At 41.0% G+C, this 20,970-nt stretch overlaps 1 protein-coding gene across 29 annotated transcripts in view; it reads right to left on the reverse strand.

The window, feature by feature from the left end:
• NRXN2 (neurexin 2) overlaps positions 1 to 20,970 on the reverse strand; it is an 847,024-nt gene that overhangs the window by 621,793 nt on the left and 204,261 nt on the right. For all 29 annotated transcript variants that reach the window (XM_083165053.1, XM_083165057.1, XM_083165084.1 and 26 more), the window contains one exon: positions 13,918 to 13,935. In XM_083165053.1, coding sequence (XP_083021179.1) covers positions 13,918 to 13,935 — 18 coding nt within the window. The remainder of the gene's footprint in view (positions 1 to 13,917; positions 13,936 to 20,970) is intronic.

Genomic DNA, 20,970 nt, shown 5'->3' on the forward strand with positions numbered 1-20,970 from the left:
TGGGTTAGGGTATTAGGGTTAGGTTACAGTAATATAGATAAGGTATTAGGGTTGGAGTAGCGGTTGGGTTAGGGTATTAGGGTTAGGTTACAGTAATATAGATAGTGTAATAGGGTTGGAGTAGCAGATTGGGTTAGGGTATTAGGGTTAGGTTACAGTAATATAGATAGGGTATTAGGGTTGGAGTAGCGGATTGGGTTAGGGTATTAGGGTTAGGTTACAGTAATATAGATAGGGTATTAGGGTTGGAGTAGTGGTTGGGTTAGGGTATTAGGTTACAGTAATAGATAATGTATTAGGGTTGGAGTAACATATTGGGTTAGGGTATTAGGGTTAGGTTACAGTAATATAGATAGGGTACTAGGGTTGGAGTAGCGGATTGGGTTAGGGTATTAGGGTTAGGTTACAGTAATATAGATAAGGTATTAGGGTTGGAGTAGCGGATTGGGTTAGGGAATTAGGGTTTGGTTACAGTAATATAGATTGGGTATTAGGGTTGGAGTAGTGGTTGGGTTAGGGTATTAGGTTACAGTAATAGATAATGTATTAGGGTTGGAGTAGCGGATTGGGTTAGGGTATTAGGGTTAGGTTACAGTAATATAGATAAGGTATTAGGGTTGGAGTAGCGGATTGGGTTAGGGTATTAGGGTTAGGTTACAGTAATATAGATAGGGTATTAGGGTTGGAGTAGCGTTTGGGTTAGGGTATTAGGGTTAGGTTACAGTAATATAGATAGGGTATTAGGGTTGGAGTAGCGGTTGGGTTAGGGTATTAGGGTTAGGTTACAGTAATATAGATAAGGTATTAGGGTTGGAGTAGCGGATTGGGTTAGGGTATTAGGGTTAGGTTACAGTAATATAGATAGGGTATTAGGGTTGGAGTAGTGGATTGGGGTAGGGTATTAGGGTTTGGTTACAGTAATATAGATAGTGTAATAGGGTTGGAGTAGCAGATTGGGTTAGGGTATTAGGGTTAGGTTACAGTAATATAGATAGGGTATTAGGGTTGGAGTAGCGGATTGGGTTAGGGTATTAGGGTTAGGTTACAGTAATATAGATAGGGTATTAGGGTTGGAGTAGTGGTTGGGTTAGGGTATTAGGTTACAGTAATAGATAATGTATTAGGGTTGGAGTAACATATTGGGTTAGGGTATTAGGGTTAGGTTACAGTAATATAGATAGGGTACTAGGGTTGGAGTAGCGAATTGGGTTAGGGTATTAGGGTTAGGTTACAGTAATATAGATAAGGTATTAGGGTTGGAGTAGCGGATTGGGTTAGGGAATTAGGGTTTGGTTACAGTAATATAGATAGGGTATTAGGGTTGGAGTAGTGGTTGGGTTAGGGTATTAGGTTACAGTAATAGATAATGTATTAGGGTTGGAGTAGCGGATTGGGTTAGGGTATTAGGGTTAGGTTACAGTAATATAGATAAGGTATTAGGGTTGGAGTAGCGGATTGGGTTAGGGTATTAGGGTTAGGTTACAGTAATATAGATAGGGTATTAGGGTTGGAGTAGCGGTTGGGTTAGGGTATTAGGGTTAGGTTACAGTAATATAGATAGTGTAATAGGGTTGGAGTAGTGGTTGGGTTAGGGTATTAGGTTACAGTAATAGATAATGTATTAGGGTTGGAGTAGCAGATTGGGTTAGGGTATTAGGGTTAGGTTACAGTAATATAGATAGGGTATTAGGGTTGGAGTAGTGGTTGGGTTAGGGTATTAGGGCTTGGTTACAGTAATATAGATAGGGTATTCGGGTTGGAGTAGCGAATTGGGTTAGGGTATTAGGGCTTGGTTACAGTAATATAGATAGGGTATTAGGTTTGGAGTAGCGGTTGGGTTAGGGTATTAGGGTTAGGTTACAGTAATATAGATAAGGTATTAGGGTTGGAGTAGCGGATTGGGTTAGGGTATTAGGGTTAGGTTACAGTAATATAGGGCCTTATTTTGGTTCATTCTTTCTGACAAAAACCTTCTTAGATGGACAAAACCATGTGCACTGCAGGGGGGGGGCAGATGTAACATGTGCAGAGAGAATTAGATTTGGGTGAGTAATTTTGTTTCTGTGCAGGGAAAATACTGACTGCTTTATTTTTACACTGCAATATAGATCTCACTTTGAAGTAAAACCCCACCCAAATGTAATTCTCTCTGCATAAGTAACATCTGCCCCACCTGCAGTGCACATGGTTTTGTCTATCTAAGAAGGATTTTGTCAGAAAGAATGAACCAAAATAAGGCCCATAGATAGGGTATTAGGGTTGGAGTAGCAGATTTGGTTAGGGTATTAGGGTTAGGTTACGGTAATATAGATAAGGTATTAGGGTTGAGGTAGCGGATTGGGTTAGGGTTAGGGTTATATTACAGTAATATAGTTAAGGTATTAGGGTTGGAGTAGCGGATTGGGTTAGGGTATTAGGTTACAGTAATAGATAATGTATTAGGGTTGGAGTAGCAGATTGGGTTAGGGTATTAGGGTTAGGTTACAGTAATATAGATAAGGTATTAGGGTTGGAGTAGCGGTTGGGTTAGGGTATTAGGGTTAGGTTACAGTAATATAGGGCCTTATTTTGGTTCATTCTTTCTGACAAAAACCTTCTTAGATGGACAAAACCATGTGCACTGCAGGGGGGGCAGATGTAACATGTGCAGAGAGAATTAGATTTGGGTGAGTAATTTTGTTTCTGTGCAGGGAAAATACTGACTGCTTTATTTTTACACTGCAATATAGATCTCACTTTGAAGTAAAACCCCACCCAAATGTAATTCTCTCTGCATAAGTAACATCTGCCCCACCTGCAGTGCACATGGTTTTGTCTATCTAAGAAGGATTTTGTCAGAAAGAATGAACCAAAATAAGGCCCATAGATAGGGTATTAGGGTTGGAGTAGCAGATTTGGTTAGGGTATTAGGGTTAGGTTACAGTAATATAGATAAGGTATTAGGGTTGAGGTAGCGGATTGGGTTAGGGTTAGGGTTATATTACAGTAATATAGTTAAGGTATTAGGGTTGGAGTAGCGGATTGGGTTAGGGTATTAGGTTACAGTAATAGATAATGTATTAGGGTTGGAGTAGCAGATTGGGTTAGGGTATTAGGGTTAGGTTACAGTAATATAGATAAGGTATTAGGGTTGGAGTAGCGGTTGGGTTAGGGTATTAGGGTTAGGTTACAGTAATATAGATAGTGTAATAGGGTTGGAGTAGCAGATTGGGTTAGGGTATTAGGGTTAGGTTACAGTAATATAGATAGGGTATTAGGGTTGGAGTAGCGGATTGGGTTAGGGTATTAGGGTTAGATTACAGTAATATAGATAGGGTATTAGGGTTGGAGTAGTGGTTGGGTTAGGGTATTAGGTTACAGTAATAGATAATGTATTAGGGTTGGAGTAACATATTGGGTTAGGGTATTAGGGTTAGGTTACAGTAATATAGATAGGGTACTAGGGTTGGAGTAGCGGATTGGGTTAGGGAATTAGGGTTTGGTTACAGTAATATAGATTGGGTATTAGGGTTGGAGTAGTGGTTGGGTTAGGGTATTAGGTTACAGTAATAGATAATGTATTAGGGTTGGAGTAGCGGATTGGGTTAGGGTATTAGGGTTAGGTTACAGTAATATAGATAAGGTATTAGGGTTGGAGTAGCGGATTGGGTTAGGGTATTAGGGTTAGGTTACAGTAATATAGATAGGGTATTAGGGTTGGAGTAGCGTTTGGGTTAGGGTATTAGGGTTAGGTTACAGTAATATAGATAGGGTATTAGGGTTGGAGTAGCGGTTGGGTTAGGGTATTAGGGTTAGGTTACAGTAATATAGATAAGGTATTAGGGTTGGAGTAGCGGATTGGGTTAGGGTATTAGGGTTAGGTTACAGTAATATAGATAGGGTATTAGGGTTGGAGTAGTGGATTGGGGTAGGGTATTAGGGTTTGGTTACAGTAATATAGATAGTGTAATAGGGTTGGAGTAACATATTGGGTTAGGGTATTAGGGTTAGGTTACAGTAATATAGATAGGGTACTAGGGTTGGAGTAGCGAATTGGGTTAGGGTATTAGGGTTAGGTTACAGTAATATAGATAAGGTATTAGGGTTGGAGTAGCGGATTGGGTTAGGGAATTAGGGTTTGGTTACAGTAATATAGATAGGGTATTAGGGTTGGAGTAGTGGTTGGGTTAGGGTATTAGGTTACAGTAATAGATAATGTATTAGGGTTGGAGTAGCGGATTGGGTTAGGGTATTAGGGTTAGGTTACAGTAATATAGATAAGGTATTAGGGTTGGAGTAGCGGATTGGGTTAGGGTATTAGGGTTAGGTTACAGTAATATAGATAGGGTATTAGGGTTGGAGTAGCGGTTGGGTTAGGGTATTAGGGTTAGGTTACAGTAATATAGATAGTGTAATAGGGTTGGAGTAGTGGTCTGGTTAGGGTATTAGGTTACAGTAATAGATAATGTATTAGGGTTGGAGTAGCAGATTGGGTTAGGGTATTAGGGTTAGGTTACAGTAATATAGATAGGGTATTAGGGTTGGAGTAGTGGTTGGGTTAGGGTATTAGGGCTTGGTTACAGTAATATAGATAGGGTATTCGGGTTGGAGTAGCGAATTGGGTTAGGGTATTAGGGCTTGGTTACAGTAATATAGATAGGGTATTAGGTTTGGAGTAGCGGTTGGGTTAGGGTATTAGGGTTAGGTTACAGTAATATAGATAAGGTATTAGGGTTGGAGTAGCGGATTGGGTTAGGGTATTAGGGTTAGGTTACAGTAATATAGGGCCTTATTTTGGTTAATTCTTTCTGACAAAAACCTTCTTAGATGGACAAAACCATGTGCACTGCAGGGGGGGGCAGATGTAACATGTGCAGAGAGAATTAGATTTGGGTGAGTAATTTTGTTTCTGTGCAGGGAAAATACTGACTGCTTTATTTTTACACTGCAATATAGATCTCACTTTGAAGTAAAACCCCACCCAAATGTAATTCTCTCTGCATAAGTAACATCTGCCCCACCTGCAGTGCACATGGTTTTGTCTATCTAAGAAGGATTTTGTCAGAAAGAATGAACCAAAATAAGGCCCATAGATAGGGTATTAGGGTTGGAGTAGCAGATTTGGTTAGGGTATTAGGGTTAGGTTACGGTAATATAGATAAGGTATTAGGGTTGAGGTAGCGGATTGGGTTAGGGTTAGGGTTATATTACAGTAATATAGTTAAGGTATTAGGGTTGGAGTAGCGGATTGGGTTAGGGTATTAGGTTACAGTAATAGATAATGTATTAGGGTTGGAGTAGCAGATTGGGTTAGGGTATTAGGGTTAGGTTACAGTAATATAGATAAGGTATTAGGGTTGGAGTAGCGGTTGGGTTAGGGTATTAGGGTTAGGTTACAGTAATATAGATAGTGTAATAGGGTTGGAGTAGCAGATTGGGTTAGGGTATTAGGGTTAGGTTACAGTAATATAGATAGGGTATTAGGGTTGGAGTAGCGGATTGGGTTAGGGTATTAGGGTTAGGTTACAGTAATATAGATAGGGTATTAGGGTTGGAGTAGTGGTTGGGTTAGGGTATTAGGTTACAGTAATAGATAATGTATTAGGGTTGGAGTAACATATTGGGTTAGGGTATTAGGGTTAGGTTACAGTAATATAGATAGGGTACTAGGGTTGGAGTAGCGGATTGGGTTAGGGTATTAGGGTTAGGTTACAGTAATATAGATAAGGTATTAGGGTTGGAGTAGCGGATTGGGTTAGGGAATTAGGGTTTGGTTACAGTAATATAGATAGGGTATTAGGGTTGGAGTAGTGGTTGGGTTAGGGTATTAGGTTACAGTAATAGATAATGTATTAGGGTTGGAGTAGCGGATTGGGTTAGGGTATTAGGGTTAGGTTACAGTAATATAGATAAGGTATTAGGGTTGGAGTAGCGGATTGGGTTAGGGTATTAGGGTTAGGTTACAGTAATATAGATAGGGTATTAGGGTTGGAGTAGCGGTTGGGTTAGGGTATTAGGGTTAGGTTACAGTAATATAGATAGGGTATTAGGGTTGGAGTAGCGGTTGGGTTAGGGTATTAGGGTTAGGTTACAGTAATATAGATAAGGTATTAGGGTTGGAGTAGCGGATTGGGTTAGGGTATTAGGGTTAGGTTACAGTAATATAGATAGGGTATTAGGGTTGGAGTAGTGGATTGGGGTAGGGTATTAGGGTTTGGTTACAGTAATATAGATAGTGTAATAGGGTTGGAGTAGCAGATTGGGTTAGGGTATTAGGGTTAGGTTACAGTAATATAGATAGGGTATTAGGGTTGGAGTAGCGGATTGGGTTAGGGTATTAGGGTTAGGTTACAGTAATATAGATAGGGTATTAGGGTTGGAGTAGTGGTTGGGTTAGGGTATTAGGTTACAGTAATAGATAATGTATTAGGGTTGGAGTAACATATTGGGTTAGGGTATTAGGGTTAGGTTACAGTAATATAGATAGGGTACTAGGGTTGGAGTAGCGGATTGGGTTAGGGTATTAGGGTTAGGTTACAGTAATATAGATAAGGTATTAGGGTTGGAGTAGCGGATTGGGTTAGGGAATTAGGGTTTGGTTACAGTAATATAGATAGGGTATTAGGGTTGGAGTAGTGGTTGGGTTAGGGTATTAGGTTACAGTAATAGATAATGTATTAGGGTTGGAGTAGCGGATTGGGTTAGGGTATTAGGGTTAGGTTACAGTAATATAGATAAGGTATTAGGGTTGGAGTAGCGGTTGGGTTAGGGTATTAGGGTTAGGTTACAGTAATATAGATAGGGTATTAGGGTTGGAGTAGCGGTTGGGTTAGTGTATTAGGGTTAGGTTACAGTAATATAGATAGGGTATTAGGGTTGGAGTAGCGGTTGGGTTAGGGTATTAGGGTTAGGTTACAGTAATATAGATAAGGTATTAGGGTTGGAGTAGCGGATTGGGTTAGGGTATTAGGGTTAGGTTACAGTAATATAGTTAAGGTATTAGGGTTAAAGTAGCGGTTGGGTTAGGGTATTAGTGTTTGGTTACAGTAATATAGATAAGGCATTAGGGTTGGAGTAGCGGATTGGGTTCGGGTATTAGGGTTAGGTTACAGTAATATAGATAAGGTATTAGGGTTGGAGTAGCGGATTGGGTTAGGGTATTAGGGTTAGGTTACAGTAATATAGATAGGGTATTAGGGTTGGAGTAGTGGATTGGGGTAGGGTATTAGGGTTTGGTTACAGTAATATAGATAGGGTATTAGGGTTGGACACAATATGGTTTCATCTATTTGCAAAAGACCTAGGGCCAGATTTAGATATTAATGCAACTGAGAATGTATCTGTAAAATGTGCAGGTGTCATATTATTCTAGTGGTGCGCCTGCAATCAGGAACAGAAATATGGTGCTATGCATTGTGTAAGGAAAGGGGCCCAAGCCGGATTCTTGCCTGGTGCTACATGAGGTCTAAATCCGGCCCTTATTTAGACGTCATGGGTCACTAAGCAAGAAACTATTACACACAATTAGTTTTGCTAACATCAATGTTTCTAATAAGTACACAATTACACATTCTTGTACTGTAGGTAGAAAAGCAATTTAAAATGTAAAACTCTACTAAAATAATGTAAATGAGGATTTTCTTCATTTCAATCCTCAAATCAAGTGCATCATTTTCGGCACTATTATTGGTATGTGCATTAGGTACCATGTACTGTAGTAGCATATCAGGACCTTTGTTTGGGAAAAGCAAGCAATAAGTCCCGTTTAACAGCATTCATGCACGAAGGCCAATGGCTTATGATTTGCCGATATTAAGGATCTATTGCTGCTTGCTTCTTAAAGGGACAGTTTTAGTGTCTTTTTGTTATATATGTAATGTACAGAAATCATCCAAACAATTTTTAGCTGATTATTTGCATATCTGTCTAAGCATAATAGATTGTATGTACTTAGGGCGTGAAGACTTATAATAGAGGTATATAGGTATGTTCGCGATTTTACAGAAATGTTTTTAAAGTGACACTGTTGTAGCATTTCTGTTTAATATATCTTTATTTTAAAGGTAAGTTGGTTAATGTGTTGCACATAAATAGAATTACTTATAGTTGTACTTATGGCTTATATTTCCCTTCCTTCTGTCAATGTAACTATTATAGCTGTATGTTTTTTTTCTTCTGAAAACTAAATATAGTTCTGCAAACAATACATAACAATTATAGAAGCCCTGTGTTCTATATTGTGATACAATAATAATAATAATAATAATAATAATAATAATAATAATAATAATAATAATAATAATAATAGACCCTTAAGGGTTGTATAATTTAAATCAATCACTTCCCTTTACCTTCTGTTTAACTGTTTTGTCTAAAGGTGCCCATACACGTTACAATTATTGTATACAATATTGCATCTCATCACATCTCGGTTTTGTGATGAGATGAGATCTAGTACAAAAAGTATGTGCAGCATGTGTGTGTGTGTATGTGCAGCATGTGTGTATGTGTGTATGTGCAGCATGTGTGTATGTGTGTATGTGCAGCATGTGTGTATGTGTGTATGTGCATCATGTGTGTATGTGTGTATGTGCATCATGTGTGTATGTGTGTATGTGCAGCATGTGTGTATGTGTGTATGTGCTACATGTGTGTATGTGTGTATGTATGTGTGTATGTATGTATGTGCTCCATATGTGTATGTGTGTATGTGCAGCATGTGTGTGTGTGTGTGTGTATGTGCAGCATGTGTGTATGTATGTGCTCCATGTGTGTATGTGTGTGTATGTGCAGCATGTGTGTATGTGTGTATGTGCAGCATGTGTGTATGTGTGTATGTGCAACATGTGTGTATGTGCAGCATGTGTGTATGTGTGTATGTGCAGCATGTGTGTATGTATGTGCTCCATGTGTGTATGTGTGTGTATGTGCTGCATGTGTGTATGTGTGTATGTGCAGCATGTGTGTATGTGCAGCATGTGTGTATGTGTGTATGTGCAGCATGTGTGTATGTGTGTATGTGCAGCATGTGTGTGTGTGTATGTGCTGCATGTGTGTATGTGTGTGTATGTGCTGCATGTGTGTATGTGTATGTGCAGCATGTGTGTATGTGTGTATGTGCAGCATGTGTGTATGTGTGTATGTGCAGCATGTGTGTGTATGTGCAGCATGTGTGTATGTGTGTATGTGCAGCATGTGTGTATGTATGTGTGTGTGTATGTGCTGCACATACTTTTTGTACTAGATCTCATTTCATCGCAAAACAGATGCGATGAGATGTGATATTGTATACAATATTGTATACAATAATTGTAACATGTATGGGCACCTTAACAGTTACACATGATAGAGAGTTAAGAGAAGTCGTTAATTAAATGATGGTATCAAATTGAACAGTGTTCAGTGAATAAAATCAAGTTATATATAAAGGTAATATTATAGTTCCTCAGCTTATGCAGCTGTTAACTCCCATTTCCAATAAAGAAAATGTAATTATCATTGTAAAATTTACAAGTCTGTTTTATTGTTCATTTTACATTTGCATTAAATAAAACCTTGTCTGTGTTAAAAGAACGGGTATTAGTGTGCTGTGCACTTAACGGTTCCTATTTTTTACTGCCCACACTTGAATTTACAATTCCTGTTTTAGCTGCAGGAATTCAAACATTTAAGGAATATGTGTGACATATAGTATTTATAAAAAGTGCATTATCAGACTTCTATTTGTAATGACAGAAAATAATCTAGGTTAGTTTACATTACTGGATAAAATATTTTATTTTTGTTTTTCATTTGAGTGCTTCTAATTCTATACCACATATATATAAATGGGAATGTCTTGGGTTTTTAGTGTTCACTTGATTGGATCTGATTGCAACATGACAATTGTTGCACCTACATTTACTGAAAGAATTATTAAATAAAATCCTTATGGCAAAGACCTTAAGATGGCCATACACTTTGTCAACTTTTACCTTAATTCTGATGGATTGGGATGAGAAATAATCAGTTGAAAAGTGACCAAATCGGATTTGTTTGACATCTAATTCGATATGATGCCCTGTATCGACTCGGTCAGACCTCCTGACAGCGGGGATTTTACTTTACAAAGAACCTCTGAGTGCCTTTGTTCTCTCTTCACTACGTCTACCATACCCCTCACAGAAGTCACCGGGGTTGTTCAACTTGTTGGGTGAGTGCCAGACCACAAACCCAAATTATAAAGGGTTGAATTATAAATTCAAAGGACCGCAAGGACCGCAAGGACCCGGAGGCTCAAAGGGAATCGACTGCGAGGAGAGTAGTCAAAGTAATGTACAGCCACCACCAGAGGCTCCAGAGGTCTGAGGTATAGCTCGTTAACAGTCAGGATTCCGACAGTCATTAGTCCAACGTTGGAATCCTGACTGCCGGGACTCAGACAGCAGGCCGAGTGCCACAAAGCCTCTTTGAGCTTGCTGCACTCACCACACTGCAGCTCAGCGGCTTGACATGCTCGCCACCTATTTTATTCTCCCTCTATGGAGGTTGTGGACTACCGCGAGGGAGAATAGCTATTGTCATTCGGGATCCCGACTGTTGGGAGGCTGCTCGGTTAGAAGCCTAACTCAGCTCTAATACTCTGCTCCACTTAGCCTAACATTAACCGCCTCAGCCAGCCTTACCTCATTCAGCAGACGTCAAGGGGGGAGTAGTGCATTGGTGGTGTGCATGGATCAGGTGTCAGTGTTCATGAAAAGAACAGTAGTCATTCCAAATAGATACAGCATTCATCTGCATATTCTATTGTATTCTTTGAGCAGCTCTATCTAAAAGCTTTTTTCTTGTGAGGAATTATACACTCAATATTAAATAACTAAGAAAAGGTTTTTTCTTTCAATTTGCAAAATAAACCAACTAATCTCAACAGTATTTAAAATACTGAAACTGACAAAAACACTAGAAATGTAATGGATGTCATTAATAAACCATGCCTTAAGTCTGAAGAAATGTATCACACTGACAATCTCAAAAAGACACTATAATGGCAATATGGTGGGTCCTGCATGTTTTCATTTCTGTCATAGAAGAAAAAAAAAAACCTGAAAAAACAAGTGAGGTTAAAATGACACAAAAGGGTTTAAGCAGTAAAATTAGCACCATACAGTGTACGGGTCATTGTCACACTCACCTGTGCACCACTTAGTCCCAAGGGAAACCTTGATGCTGCTAATAACTGCCGATACTCTGATGCAATCTATCTATCTATCTATCTATCAATCTAATCTGTCACATTACAATGCTATGAACACACAGCTGAATATCTACAGTATGTGAGATTCATAGCTGGATATTATAATTACCACACTCTTCAAAGAGAACATTGACAGCTGTCAGCTGCCCTAGAATCAACATTGCTACTTCAGTAATATTCCTGGCTATCTCTCATAGAGAAGACATGCAAAGCTATTGTGGAGTTCATTCATCTGGGCTTTTCCACAATACTCAAAGCCATTTCTCCCAGTGTCGACATGAACAGCCATCTTTATTGTCCAGGGAAGATCATATGAAAGTCACAGAGCATCTGACTCTTATCTGTGAGCCACAGCATGGAGATAGCAAACAGAGGAACCCCAGGGGAGTGGAGAGTGAAGTCAAATAGATTTTAACTTTGAAGAGGAGAAAAAGAGATGGTAAGCCAGTTGGGGTGTATAGAAAAGAGAATTATACAAATGAGGAGAAGGTATGATGGTGGAAGAGGAGAAAACAAGGACAGGAAGAAAATAATTGAGTAGTTACAGTATATGTTATTATGTGTAATAATAATTGCTTGTGCTAATTATTTTTATTTAAAATCAAAGAAGTCTGTCTTTTGCACCATGCATACAGGCATCTGTATATGCAAAGGAAAAAAGATATCAATCATCTATTGGGGCACTGATTTCCAAGCTGCATTACAATGAGCCGGGGTTTCAATCCCGTACAAGTGAAGATGGGGGTGACTGCGCTAGGAAATATTTGTGACAATGTTATAAGTATAAAATACACAATTTAATGTAATAAGTACAGTATAATAAAATATAAAAAATAAATATAAAACAATCATGCAATGAATTGTTAAGTGTAGATAATTGCGTAACTCCAGTGAATAAGAATGGTTATAGACATAGGGGCAGATTTATTAAGCTTGGAGAAGAGATAAACTGGAGATAAAGCGGAGAAAAGGTAAAAGGAGATAAAGCACCAGCCAATCAGCTGTGTTTGAAAAAGACAGTTGGGAGTTGATTGGCTGGTGCTTTATCTCCTTTTACCTTTTCTCCGCTTTATCTCTTCTCCAAGCTTAATAAATCTGCCCCTTAATCTCTTATATATCGGTCCTTGGATCTTGTTGGGAATGTGTGTCCATTCCTGGTGGTGCCTTGCTGAGATAAATGAATGAAGAATTTTTGATACGGCTTTATAGAGATGGCATCCTCCTATGCTTTCTGTGGCCAACAGTCTCCTGGATTATATAAAATGTTTGTCCTGAATTATTCTGCGAGGATATTAAGGCTGGTCCGGTCACAACTGAGTGTGAGGTACTGTCCGAGGATGGTGGATTGGAGTGGGTAGACAGTCCCTACAAGCAACACCAACACATTTCGTTGTCTTAGCACCTTTTTCAAGGTGATGGTAGTTCAAGTGCTGGGGTTTAAATACCTCCTCTTCCGGCGGTTGGCGCAGGCTGGCGGATGGCGATTCTATCGCCAGGAGCAGCTCAGAAGGGAGCTGCTCCATCTGTTGTCACAAATATGTCCAAGTGCAGTCACCCCCATCTTCACTTGTTTTATACAGGCATCTGTGTCTTGCTGGAGAAAGACTTGGCCTCTCTCCTACCTTTCATTTTATTAAATGGTTTTCTAGATAGCAGGTGCAATGACAAAAGACCAGTCATGGTAAATAAGCTCAGCCATGACCAGTGGCTTCTTATTGGCTAAACATTATGGGGCATATATAGCACAATGCATTTTGCTGCACTATATAAGAAGCTGTTAAAAATAATAATAATTCAATTAACTTACAGCTGGAGAACATATGGCCACCTTTACCTTAAGTCATTGGCTCTCTTAAGTCCATCACTGGTTGCGGAGGCAATAATAGGCTGACACAATATATATATATATATATATATATATATATATATATATATATATATATATGTATGTATATATCTTTGACCATTCCAAGGATTAATAATAATTAATAAACAATTCTCTCTCTCTATCTCTATCTCTGTTTTGTTGCTGCTGTCTTTCTTTAATACACCAATATAGTATTCCCCTCCTATTATGGTCATGCACTTTCCTCATCAGCATAGCTGTCACTCTTTCTGCTTTTCTGTACTCCCACCATTTATAACATCAACCCTATTTTTAACTGACAATCCTTTGACAACAGTTATATCGCAGCATATTTATCTTCTGTTTTGTGACATCTTGTTTGTCTGTCTTCTCCCTTACTCTGTTCACTACTAGTGCAGTACTTGTGCTTATCTGTATACTCTGGGTAATTATAGTGTCCTAAGTACCAATCTGTCATTACAGTCTACCACTCATTCTATCTTTCTCTCACTTTATATCATACTCATCTCTTCTTTCTTCTATTTCCTTAAATTCTTTCTTGATTTTCCAGTCATGTGCTCTCCCATTAAAGTCTAATTAACATAATTTGCATAATGCTTGCTCATTATTATGTTCAGAGAAGTCAGGTGACAAGGAAAGCAAAATAATAGGGAGGGGGTGAGAAAAGGAGAGAAGGGTGTTATGAAGAGAAGTTAATGGTTAGAAGAAGGGATGGAGAAACTGCAAAAAGGGAAGGGAGGGGAAGAATAGAAATGTACAGTATTCGGTGAAACCTTTCCCTGTCAGATCCCTGTAGAGTAACATGAATCTGATATTACTTAAACAAGCAACTACTCACCTTCAATCACACGATCCTCTGCATAAAAACAAGGAGAGAGAAAAAAGAAGACTGTCAGTTACTGGATTAGATAAGGGACATAACATTATAAGTGGAGATGACAGGCATATAGAGATACAGAGGATCACTATCCCCTTACTATATATCTTTCCTGTATTCCAATCTCTCTGTGTATCAGCCATACTTTCCTTACACTCTCATGCTGCTTGTCTATTTACATTCTCTTGTCTGTATTAGCATCTATAACTGCTGCTATTTATTTTCTCAGTCCATTCCCATCTCTCTCTCTCTCTCCCTCTGTCACTCGCTGTGACCTTCTTCTTCCTCCTTGCCGCTGGACTACCACCACCCCAGGCTAATGTTCATCCAGCCAGCTGAGCCCCCTAAAGGAGACCCCCCCCCCTCTATGGATATGAATAGACCAGCAGACCCCAGGCTGAGATTCAGTGTCACTGCTGGTGACATCCACAAGAGACCAGAAAGCAGGAGGAGAGACTGTGGAAGTGATTGAGATGAAGAAAAACAAGATCGCTAATAAGCCAGATGATGAAAGAGAACAGACAGAGTGAAATGTTACATAGATAGATAGCATAGACACTTATTTACAATAATAAATAACAGCATGGTTTAATAGGTGACTTAACTACATGTAAGCAGAGACGATGGCAAAGTCACAGGTAAACAATAGACCTAACAATCAGAAGAAGTCCTTTCTTAATGCATTTTGGTTCTTGATAGGTTGTAAAGAATTCAGATAATGTGCTAGGTACCAGATCCAGAGGAATAATGGGCAACATGGCCATAGCTGGATACTGTAAGATTGAAGGAGGAGATATCTGTGGGGAATCACTAAGTAACCACTGGCAGGTGCTAACAGGAATGAAATATTGCAGAGATGCCAGTTAAAAAAAGGCTTAATATAGTATATGTTTGTGTGTGTAATATATAATATATGTTATATAATATATAGTATGTTCATTATAAATTGTTCAATATTTTCAATTATTCTTATTGTACTTGTTCTTATTAATATAATTATTATTGTTATTAATAAAATGTACACAGTGCTGATAAATTGCATTATACAAAGAGGGGATTGTTATAAAGACATTGCATACAAAGACATGAATCAGGATGTGCAGTAAAGATGGTCTTGTCTACCCTACCAATAAGATAAGACTATTACAGCTGCTGGTGGGAGAAGTGTGTTTGTCTATCAAGCCCATTACACACTAGACAACTGGCTCCACCGCCGGTATCATGAATAATATCGACGGTGAGCCTGGGCAAATGATATTGTGCGTACACAGTGAACGATACCAGTAATAGGTTTCTTTGGTTGACATCAGAACTCCCCAACTGCTGCATATCATAGTCAACATCGAGCATGCAGCACAGATGATGGTGTGGGGTCGATAACGATGCGCTGGAGCACGCATTGTTACCATTGAGCAAACAAACTAAGAACTAAGCAGTTATTCAAAAGTGAAGGGCCAAAATGAGTGATTTCTTTTTTTGAATCATCTAGTGTGCAAGGGGCTTCAGTAGAATATCAGCTGTCCATAATAAAGCAGTCATTGGTGGCTGATGTTTCTCTACAGCTGCTGGTGGTGTAGTAGAATCATAGAAGACAGCAGAAAGCAAACTGTAACATGTATCAATCACTGTAGAAATCGTAACCATTCAGCTAAATGTAACCATAATTATCTATCCCGATGTATCCCACATCAGCATCCTTCCTCTTCTGGTCCTAGGAAGGCTGCTGCTTTTGTTATTATTATAGTATTAGTTATCCATCAGCTTGGAGGGGCTGTGTGCCCGGTGTTTGTCTGCAATTCTTGCTGGTGGAAATGGAGCCAGGAAGGTTGCTTCCCATAGGGTTTGGTGGCAGATGTTGTCACCAACGAGGACTATGAATATCTCCTTTACATCGTTTATTTGCTAGCGGAGACTCCTGGTTTTCTCTCCGGTTCAGTACAGTGTACCACCCGTATGTTATTCATTGCTCTACTAGGCTTTAAGAAACTACTGTGCATTACAGCATTTCTTGGTCATGAAGAGTGTACATGATTAAACATGCCGTGAGGTCAGGCATAATGGAGCAATGTTTTTCAGTTCATTCCTCCATCTGTACATGTAGGTACTGACACAAGACCAGACTTCATAGCAAGCAATATACTGACATGGAAATTAATTCATCAAAACAATAAAGCACACACACAGTTGCTGTTGGGGGCTTGATTCTGAGCCGGACACAGCCGTGAGGTCAGGCATAATGGAGCAATGTTTTTCATTTGTGCATACAGTACATGTAAGTCCCAGCTTTGTTCATACAGTGCTTTAGTACATACTGAGACTCATGGTAGCAGCTGTCTTTTGCTGGACGTGATAGGGAGGTTACAAGGGTGTGGCTAGTCAGATGCTGGAAGAGCTTGCATCTTATGGGAATTACAGAATCATACATATTCAGTTGGATAATGTACACTGATGCTGGTGTAAATTCATAGATGCACAGAGTATGTTTGCTGCATCTGACGACGCTCAAAGTGGGTGTCTCAGTCAAGAGGCGGCATCGGTTTTAGTGACCCTGTGCAATAAATAGTCTCCCCAAATGCAGGAGGAGTGGTGTCATGTGGAGGGGTGTGATGCTGCGGAAAACCTGGGCTTAGATCAACCGGGGCTGGGTGTTTACAGGAAGCCTTAGTTACATCACTCTGGGGACAGGCCCAGATGCAGTACAGCCCCTGGAGACTCTCCCTGCACTGCCGGCTCCTCCTTAGTGATAGGAGCTAAAAACCACATGATAGTCTCACAGTGCTGTACAATTTGGTGTCTCTAGGGTGCAAGTCACCCACCCTGTGGAAATCTCTGATGTGCAATTCTGATACTCCAGGGCCGGTGCAAGCCCTGGGGGACGCCTGGGACGCTGACAGGGGTTGCACCAGCCCTGGATAAACCACCAGCCAATCAGCTCCTACCTGCCATGTCACAGTCTGTGTTTGAAAAAATGAAAGGTAGGAGATGATTGGTTGATGGCTTATCACTCTCTATTTTATCACTTTTCAGCACTTTTAATCTCAACCAGAGTCAAGGGCAAAGCCGTGTCTAACTCAGCATTATGCCCTTTGGCTTTACTGTTAAGTTGCAAAACACTTGTGGATATATTTCTTGCCAACACGCATCACATTTATCCAAGATATTTATCCACCATGTCATTTGCAGATCAGAGTATGGACCCTGCTTGACCGTTAGCTCATAATTTTATGGGCCGCAACAAATCCTGTTGTACACTAGGCACAGACCTGAGTTCTATCATTTATAGACACCTATTGTTTATCTTCTCACTAGGAGGTGGAAACCACCCATAAAGGTGGATACCACTGCACGTATTACTTCTGGGTGGAGACCACTGCACGTATTACTTCTGGGTGGAGACCACTGCGCGTATTACTTCTGGGTGGAGACCACTGCACGTATTACTTCTGGGTGGATACCACTGCAGGTATTACTTCTGGGTGGAGACCACTGCACGTATTACTTCTGGGTGGATACCACTGCACGTATTACTTCTGGGTGGAGACCACTGCAGGTATTACTTCTGGGTGGAGACCACTGCACGTATTACTTCTGGGTGGATACCACTGCAGGTATTACTTCTGGGTGGAGACCACTGCACGTATTACTTCTGGGTGGAGACCACTGCACGTATTACTTCTGGGTGGAGACCACTGCACGTATTACTTCTGGGTGGAGACCACTGCAGGAATTACTTCTGGGTGGAGACCACTGCACGTATTACTTCTGGGTGGAGACCACTGCATGTATTACTTCTGGGTGGAGACCACTGCGCGTATTACTTCTGGGTGGAGACCACTGCACGTATTACTTCTGGGTGGATACCACTGCAGGTATTACTTCTGGGTGGAGACCACTGCACGTATTACTTCTGGGTGGAGACCACTGCACGTATTACTTCTGGGTGGAGACCACTGCACGTATTACTTCTGGGTGGAGACCACTGCAGGTATTACTTCTGGGTGGAGACCACTGCACGTATTACTTCTGGGTGGAGACCACTGCACGTATTACTTCTGGGTGGATACCACTGCACGTATTACTTCTGGGTGGAGACCACTGCACGTATTACTTCTGGGTGGAGACCACTGCGCGTATTACTTCTGGGTGGAGACCACTGCACGTATTACTTCTGGGTGGAGACCACTGCACGTATTACTTCTGGGTGGAGACCACTGCACGTATTACTTCTGGGTGGAGACCACTGCACGTATTACTTCTGGGTGGAGACCACTGCACGTATTACTTCTGGGTGGAGACCACTGCACGTATTACTTCTGGGTGGAGACCACTGCACGTATTACTTCTGGGTGGAGACCACTGCACGTATTACTTCTAGGTGGAGACCACTGCACGTATTACTTCTGGGTGGATACCACTGCACGTATTACTTCTGGGTGGAGACCACTGCACGTATTACTTCTGGGTGGAGACCACTGCACGTATTACTTCTAGGTGGAGACCACTGCACGTATTACCTCTGGGTGGATACCACTGCACGTATTACTTCTGGGTGGAGACCACTGCACGTATTACTTCTGGGTGGAGACCACTGCACGTATTACTTCTGGGTGGAGACCACTGCACGTATTACTTCTGGGTGGAGACCACTGCACGTATTACTTCTGGGTGGAGACCACTGCACGTATTACTTCTGGGTGGAGACCACTGCACGTATTACTTCTGGGTGGAGACCACTGCACGTATTACTTCTGGGTGGATACCACTGCACGTATTACTTCTGGGTGGAGACCACTGCACGTATTACTTCTGGGTAGATACCACTGCACGTATTACTTCTGGGTGGAGACCACTGCGCGTATTACTTCTGGGTGGAGACCACTGCACGTATTACTTCTGGGTGGAGACCACTGCACGTATTACTTCTAGGTGGAGACCACTGCACGTATTACTTCTGGGTGGATACCACTGCACGTATTACTTCTAGGTGGAGACCACTGCACGTATTACTTCTAGGTGGAGACCACTGCACGTATTACTTCTGGGTGGAGACCACTGCACGTATTACTTCTGGGTGGATACCACTGCACGTATTAACTCTGGGTGGAGACCACTGCACGTATTACCTCTGGGTGGATACCACTGCACGTATTACTTCTGGGTGGAGACCACTGCACGTATTACTTCTAGGTGGAGACCACTGCACGTATTACCTCTGGGTGGATACCACTGCACATATTACTTTTGGGTGGAGACCACTGCACGTATTACCTCTGGGTGGAGACCACTGCACGTATTACTTCTGGGTGGATACCACTGCACGTATTACTTCTGGGTGGAGACCACTGCACGTATTACTTCTGGGTGGAGACCACTGCACGTATTACTTCTGGGTGGATACCACTGCACGTATTACTTCTGGGTGGAGACCACTGCACGTATTACCTCTGGGTGGATACCACTGCACATATTACTTTTGGGTGGAGACCACTGCACGTATTACCTCTGGGTGGAGACCACTGCACGTATTACTTCTAGGTGGAGACCACTGCACGTATTACTTCTGGGTGGATACCACTGCACGTATTACTTCTGGGTGGAGACCACTGCACGTATTACTTCTGGGTGGAGACCACTGCACGTATTACTTCTGGGTGGAGACCACTGCACATATTACTTCTGGGTGGAGACCACTGCACGTATTACTTCTGGGTGGAGACCACTGCACGTATTACTTCTGGGTGGAGACCACTGCACGTATTACTTCTGGGTGGAGACCACTGCACGTATTACCTCTGGGTGGAGACCACTGCACGTATTACCTCTGGGTGGATACCACTGCACGTATTACTTCTGGGTGGATACCACTGCACGTATTACTTCTGGGTGGATACCACTGCTTTAAGGTCCAACATGTGTTATTTTTTCTTGTCCACTGATCCATATTGGTTTTCCAACCTAACTGTGAATTGATGTTTGGCGGTTGGGATGTCCAGCCCTAATCGTGTGACTGGGAACTTCCTATCGGAGTGCCATGCCTCAGTCTTACATTATCACATGACATCTACTATCTGTAAGATCCCAGCCAGGAACCCAGAAGTAAATGTTTATTTCTGCCTGAATTCTACCTATCAATTAGGTAAATGATCTGCTTTATATTTATTATTATTATTATTATTAGTCTATTTGATAAGATTTTATGTAAATACAAATATGGTCTACATCCCGTTCATGTTTTATGCTATTTCTATATATTTAATGAGATTAGATTGATTAATTGTTATCAAGTTCAAACCAGATGCCTCATTACGAGGGTATAATACCTAATCAGGAATGGGTGGGGATCATTGGGTAGAAAACATGTTGGTCGACAAGCATTAGGTCGACACCATTAGGTTGACATGTATTAAGGTCGATATGCATTAAGGTTGACATGACTGAAGGTCAACATGGGTTAGGTCAACAGGGTCATTAGGTCGACACAAGCATTAGGTCAACATGGGGAAGATCGACAGTCAAAAGGTTGACATGAGGTGTTTCAAAAAAAATTGTCCAGAATTTCGACACAGTCGACATGGACACTGAAACGTAGCACTGCGTCTACTCACCATGCTTTGGTGCGGTGCCTCACTATGCTCGGCACTCTATTTTATTCTCCCACCACACCCTAGTGGATGGTAGGGCATGAAATACCGCATGTCGGCACATATTCGGCTCCAAAAAATGTGAAAAAACCCATGTCGACATTTTGACTGTTGACCTTCCCCATATCGACCTAATGCTTGTGTCAACCTAATGACCCCGTCGACCTAACCGATGTCGACCTTAAGTCACCTTAATGCATGTCAACCTTAATACAGGTCCAACCTAATGGTGTCGACCCAATGCCTGTAGACCTAGTAACCATATCCCTCAAGAACAGTTGACGCATCAGCAAGAGAAAATGCCCTGTAAACCTACTGTCACCCCGCAGGTGGACGACTGCCCGAACCAGCCTTGGGAAATCCATCCAATAAA

The sequence above is a fragment of the Crinia signifera genome, chromosome 11 (assembly GCF_055691185.1).
Source record: "Crinia signifera chromosome 11, ASM5569118v1, whole genome shotgun sequence".
In the NCBI taxonomy this organism is placed as follows: domain Eukaryota; kingdom Metazoa; phylum Chordata; class Amphibia; order Anura; family Myobatrachidae; genus Crinia; species Crinia signifera.